At 63.7% G+C, this 6000-nt stretch overlaps 1 protein-coding gene across 2 annotated transcripts; it reads left to right on the forward strand.

Annotated features, from left to right (window-relative positions):
* The first annotated feature begins 654 nt into the window (after nucleotides 1-654).
* USH1G (USH1 protein network component sans) lies at nucleotides 655-5494 on the forward strand. Of its 2 annotated transcripts, XM_060081541.1 has the most exons (3): nucleotides 655-996; nucleotides 3229-4446; nucleotides 5408-5494. In XM_060081541.1, exons 1-3 carry the CDS (start codon nucleotides 833-835, stop codon nucleotides 5409-5411), a joined length of 1386 nt encoding a protein of 461 aa, XP_059937524.1. In that variant the 5' UTR covers nucleotides 655-832; the 3' UTR covers nucleotides 5412-5494. The 2 variants fall into 2 exon arrangements, with proteins under 2 accessions (XP_059937524.1, XP_059937525.1); XM_060081542.1 differs by lacking the exon at nucleotides 5408-5494 and having other exon boundaries at nucleotides 3229-4450.
* Nucleotides 5495-6000: the final 506 nt, after the last annotated feature.

Here is a 6000-nt window from a genome sequence, read left to right on the forward strand (position 1 = left end):
CCCAGAGCCCTGAGGGCTGACGCTCAACAGACGCCCCAAGGGCCCGCAGGCACCCCGACGCCCTCCCAGCCCCCGCGGCCCTGTAATTTTGGGCTCTGCTGCTGCTGCCCCAAGATCAGGACCCTAATGCCCCTTCCCCGACACCCTCACAGTGATCCGTGTTCTCTTCCTCTATCCCTTCCCCTGGTCCCTGCTGCGCTGGATGCTGCCCAGTCGGACTTGCGTACGAAGTTCTCGGCCAGTCTTCTAGCGCCTCCTGCTGGAGCGCGGCTGGCCCACCTCTCGCGAAACTGGCAGCCGGGACAGCCGAATCCCAATCGCTGACGGTCTGGCGGTCGGTCCTCATAACTCTCTTAGGCCCATTGTCCAAGGGGTCAGGACTGCCCTCAGACATCCCTCCCCAGCCCTTGGCCCGTTCCCTTGACGCTTAGAGACTTCGGGGGCCGCAGCGCCGCGGCTCTAGCGAAGACAGACCTCGGACTGTCCCCAGACTGGGCCTCACGGGGCGGGACGCTGGGGTGGGCACTTTTGGAGAGAGGCCGGGCCCGGTGTGCTCAGAAGCAGGGAGTTTAGGACCCAGGGGCAGCCCGGGGCGGCCCTCTGGGCAGCGGGAGATCCTCCCCCTACCTTCCCCGCCCGCTGAGCGGCTCAGATGTCCGAGTAGCGGCGGCTCTGGCGCTCCGCATCCTCTGTCTGCGGCGGCGGGGGCTGGCGGCCCCGGCCCCTGCCCGGCCCCCTCCCCCAACCCCATGCCTCAGCTCTAACCCCGCCGCCCTCCCCCGCGGGGGGCATTTCCCCGTGTCCCCTGCCCGCCCCGTCCAAGTCAGGCGCCATGAACGACCAGTACCACCGGGCGGCTCGGGACGGCTACCTGGAACTCCTCAAGGAGGCCACCAGGAAGGAGCTGAACGCCCCCGACGAGGATGGCATGACCCCCACCCTCTGGGCTGCTTACCACGGCAACCTGGAGTCACTGCGCCTCATCGTGAGTCGAGGGTGAGTACCCCACTGTCCCCACCCAAGCCCCTCCGGGGAGGACTGAGAGTCTCAGGGCCGCTCTAGGCCCCTGAGACACCACCCCCCAACTCCATGGCATCTCCCCCCAACCACTCCGCTGTGCCACCCTCTTCCCTAGGACAGACCCTAAGGTGGAACCTTGGAGATTGGCAGTCGTGGGAGGAGGAAACAAACTGAGGCCTGTGACATTTGTGACCTGGATGTGAGGCTAGGAGGAGAGGGACTGGGACTTGGGGGTCCATGATTGTGGGAGGGGCTTCAGAGTGAGGAGAAGGTGAGAGGGATCTCCTGGGTGGTATCACCGGGAAGCAAGAGTGAAGGGCATAGTGAGACCCGGAGAGAAAGAGCAGAAGCCTCAGAGGGGCCGGAAGGGGGGCTGGGAAAGGAGAAGCTCTTCACTGCCCACCCCCAGCCTGTGGTCCAAGGGGTCCAGCCGGCGGCCACACCTCCCCACACACTGGATTGCACACAGCTCTCTCCCTGCTCATCCCTGGGACTTGTGGGCACTGTCCACAGTGCCAAATGCCACTCGGTTCAGCCAACCCATTAACTCCCTCTGTGCCCCTCCCCCACCACGGGCTCCATCAACCTCCCTTTGGAGTTGTCTGGGGGGACGAGTGGGCATTGAATCCAGGTGTCAGGGCCAGGGAAGGGGTTAGGAAGTAGCAGTTGAGGAATGTGACGTCCAGGGCCACTGACATGGGCTCCCTACGGCTGAATGACCCTGTGGACAACTTGCCAGCCGCAGCGGTTTAATAAAGAGAAGTCAGGTTGACCTGGGGACCAGGGAGGCCTGGACAAGGAAAAGGGATGTACGAGATGCCCCAGGAGGGTTTACATGAACATCTCAGGCCCTGGGAAATCATGGTGGAGGGAAAGGGGCCCAGCTGGCCTGGTGCCAGGAGCTGGCCTGTGGTTTGAGCATGGAGTAGGTGGGGAACCCCCCTTTGCCCTCCCTCCACAGCTGCTCCCTGGGCCCAGCAACAGGTGGAAGCAGCCCCTAAGATCAGGCAAGCGGAACCATGTTCCAAGACGCCGAGACTGGCCCCTGTCCATGCGAAGAGGTCACACAGTGATCTGCCATCCTGCTCCCCCCTTGGAGAGATTCGTGGGAGGAGGGGACTAGGGGGCCCCCCTTGGTGCACCAACTCCCCCCCCCCGCAGCTCCTACAGAGGGTGAGGGTTGGTGCTTGATGGGGTGTGGGCCAGACGCCCAGTAGCTCCTGTCTCAAAGGACTTGAAGACCAGTAAGGGAAGTGGGGAGGGGAATGCGGGGGTGGGGGGCTGGGGAGTGTGGGCAGGAGCTGCTGAGACAATGAAGTGATTCTTCCTTCAGCCCTGCGGGGTGGCGCCCTCATTAGAGTGGGGCAGAGGGCCTGAGCTAGGTCCCTGAGGGAGGCGCAAGCTTGGAGGAGAGCCAGGGGGAGGGTGCCCAAGGGGGGCACAGTCTGGCGCGGAGGGTGTTGGAGGGGGCTGCGTGGGTCCCTTGGACCTGCCCGAGCCAGCCGCCTCACAGGGCTCCCGAAGATGGGGCCGCCCCGGGAGGGGAGGGCAGCTGGGCCCAGGCTGCAGGCTGCCCTTCCCCTCCCCTCCAGTCCTGGCTGCCCCCATGCTCCCCTCCTGGCCCAGGCCAAGACCCGACACCTGCTCTCACACGCGGCCTTGCCAGGCCTGGCCCTGCTCCCTGCAGACGTGGCCGTGCCCGGCGACACGCAGGCACGCACCCTCACACACTCCCCCAGGCCTCAGGCCCAGCACACACGACCCTCTCGTCCTCTTTTTCGGTCACTCCTGCACTGGCAGCCACACTCACCGCCGTGCCTGCTTAGAGACCCAGACTCGGCCCTGGCCCACCACCTCTCTGGGCCAGCTCCCCGCCGGGCCCCATGAATAATTCACTCCTTTCTCTCTGGGCATTAAATATTTATCCCCTGAGATTCCCAGCCCTCAGTTCTCTTGGGGAAGGCCCCGCCCCGGCCCCGCCTTCTCTGTCGCCCCACCCACTGCGAGCCTGGAGCCATCTTTAACCCTGGGCTCGCTCGAGCTGCGCGTCTCCCGGAGTCAGAGGAGAGATCTCGGGCCGTCGAGTCCCTCTGGTGTGCCTGTGGGGAAGCTCATCCAGGCTGGGCGCTCCACCCCCGGCAGCCGCTGCCGACTGCCTGCCTGAGCTTGCGATGGCTCATCACCCCTCCCCGCGTGTCCTCCCTGCAGGGGTGACCCGGACAAGTGTGACATCTGGGGCAACACGCCCCTGCACCTGGCAGCTTCCAATGGCCACCTGCACTGCCTCTCCTTCCTGGTGTCCTTCGGGGCCAACATCTGGTGCCTGGACAATGACTACCACACGCCGCTGGACATGGCCGCCATGAAGGGCCACATGGAATGCGTGCGCTACCTGGACTCCATCGCGGCCAAGCAGAGCAGCCTCAACCCCAAGCTGGTGGGCAAGCTGAAGGACAAGGCCTTCCGCGAGGCGGAGCGGCGCATCCGCGAGTGCGCCAAGATGCAGCGCAAGCACCACGAGCGCATGGAACGGCGCTACCGGCGCGAGCTGGCCGAGCGCTCGGACACGCTCAGCTTCTCCAGCCTCACGTCCAGCACCCTGAGCCGCCGGCTGCAGCATCTGGCGCTCGGCAGCCACCTGCCCTACTCGCAGGCCACGCTGCACGGCACCGCCAAGGGCAAGACCAAGATCCAGAAGAAGCTGGAGCGGCGCAAGCAGGGCGGCGAAGGCACCTTCAAGATCTCCGAGGACGGCCGCAAGAGCGTGCGCTCGCTCTCGGGCCTGCAGCTGGGCAGTGACGTGATGTTTGTGCGCCAGGGCACCTACGCCAACCCCAAGGAGTGGGGCCGCGCCCCGCTCCGGGACATGTTCCTCTCCGACGAGGACAGCGTCTCCCGTGCCACACTGGCGGCCGAGCCTGCGCGCTCGGAGGTCAGCACCGACTCAGGCCACGACTCCCTGTTTACCCGCCCGGGCCTGGGCACCATGGTGTTCCGCAGGAACTACCTGAGCAGCGGGCTGCACGGCCTGGGCCGCGAGGACGCGGCGCTGGACGGCGCGGGCACGCCGCGGGGTCGGCTTCAGAGCTCCCCCAGCCTCGACGACGACAGCCTGGGCAGTGCCAACAGCCTGCAGGACCGCAGCTGCGGGGAGGAGCTGCCCTGGGACGAGCTGGACTTGGGCCTGGATGAGGACCTGGAGCCCGAGACGAGCCCGCTGGAGACGTTCCTGGCCTCCCTGCACATGGAGGGCTTCACCTCCATCCTGCGGCAGGAGAAGATCGACCTCGAGGCGCTCATGCTGTGCTCGGACCTCGACCTCCGCAGCATCAGCGTCCCCCTGGGACCCCGCAAGAAGATCATGGGGGCCGTGCGGAGGCGGAGGCAGGCGCTGGAGCGCCCGCCGGCCCTGGAGGACACAGAGTTGTGAGTGCCCAGAGCCTCGGTGGGGATGGGAAGATAGGGCTTGTAAGGCCCTGGGGTGGGCGTGGATCTGTCTGCCTTTTCGGGTGGGGGATAATAACTAGGTCGCCGTCAATTCCAAGAGGCCCCAGTATTTACCCCCCAATTCGGAAAAAGAAGCTGCCAGTGTACATTGCTGATGTCAAATGCACCTCGATTTTGAAGAAGTCAGAATGCAGGAAAATGGGTGTCTTTGTATGGATGAGACCCAGTAGTCATAGTAGTCACAGCCGGGACATTTTGAGCCCTCCCACCTCCTGGGTACTGGAGTTGCCCTTGCACAAGTCCTCTCATGTGCAGGGGCTATATCCTCCCCATTTTACAGGTGAGCAAGTGGAGGTTCAGAGGCTTAGAGTAGCTCACCCATGGTCCTGCTGCTGCTCAGTGCAGAGCTGGGCCTGATCCCTGGTCTGTGTGGCTCTAGAGCCTAGGGAGGACAAGGTGACTCCCGTGGGATGGAGGGTGTGGCAGCCAGTCATCTCACCAAACGCCCAAGCCCTCAAGGCAGATATTTTACCTACTGGTCCCTGAACCTTGTAACCAGAAACATGAGCAGATACTCCCAACAGGGCCAACAGTGGCCTTGAGGGCAGAGTTGTCATGTTCCAAAAGCCATCATGGGGAGCCGAAGGCTGCTGTCAAACTGGCAGTGCTGTTGGCCCATCCCTGCCCTGACTCTCCATCCTGGCATCCCACAAGCCCAGCAAACACCACCGCCCCCTTTTGGTATCTATGGCCTTTACCCTGCATGGCTGGGCAGGGCTGGGTTTGGGAGGAAGTCTGGTTTAGAGTTTGGGGCCAGCGTCCCCATCCCTGATCATCAGTCTGCCTAGAGAGGGTAAGTGGTCAGAATATTTGGTCCTGACTTAAAATGCTGTCTGCAAAGGCCCTTATCTGAGGTCTGTTTCTGTCTCTTTCTCCACAGATAACAGGGGCTCCTATCCCCATACCAAAAAGAGTTGCAAGTTGCCACACCCACGGTGGGACCACGAGGTCCTCACAGTTGCCAGCCCTGCAGCTCCCCAGCCGCTTCCCGAGAGCGAGGACCATGCGGTCATCTCCCTTGAGAGCCTGTCCCCACTCTGCCGCAGAGGGTATGGCCTGGAGGCACCTGGAAGGCCAAGAGAGTGACTCAGAACATCAATTCTGAGGGGTTCTGGGGCCCCTAAGCCACCTCTCTCTTAGTGGCTCTAAAGCACGTGTGCATTCGTGGAAGGCCAGCCCCAGTGCCAGGGCAGGGGCCACTAGATGACCAGCCCATCAGAGCTGGATGGGAGCGTGTGGTGCGAGTGGGCATGGCTTGCCCCGGGGCCGTTGTCTGTCCCCACCCCTCCTCTACGGGTCCTGTGGTCTGCTCAGTCTGGAGACTCCCCTCCTACATTTTTGTGCAGGAAGAGTTTGGGCTGCCTCCCCTCCCCCTATACACCCCAGAGAGGAGGTTCCCAGCTAGACTCTTCAGCCAAATGCCCCAGCTTTAGTCCCCACCCTGCCCCAAGCACGGCCAGTCCCCTTCTCCTT

Source organism: Mesoplodon densirostris, chromosome 18, assembly GCF_025265405.1.
Source record: "Mesoplodon densirostris isolate mMesDen1 chromosome 18, mMesDen1 primary haplotype, whole genome shotgun sequence".
Classification (NCBI taxonomy): Eukaryota; Metazoa; Chordata; class Mammalia; order Artiodactyla; family Ziphiidae; genus Mesoplodon; species Mesoplodon densirostris.

Excerpts from the sequence above, each read along its gene's own strand:
- USH1G (XM_060081541.1), top strand. The coding sequence starts at position 833 with ATGAACGACCAGTACCACCGGGCGGCTCGGGACGGCTACCTGGAACTC. Across the intron at positions 997-3,228 it reads CGCCTCATCGTGAGTCGAGG|GGGTGACCCGGACAAGTGTG; the intron begins GTGAGTACCCCA and ends TCCTCCCTGCAG.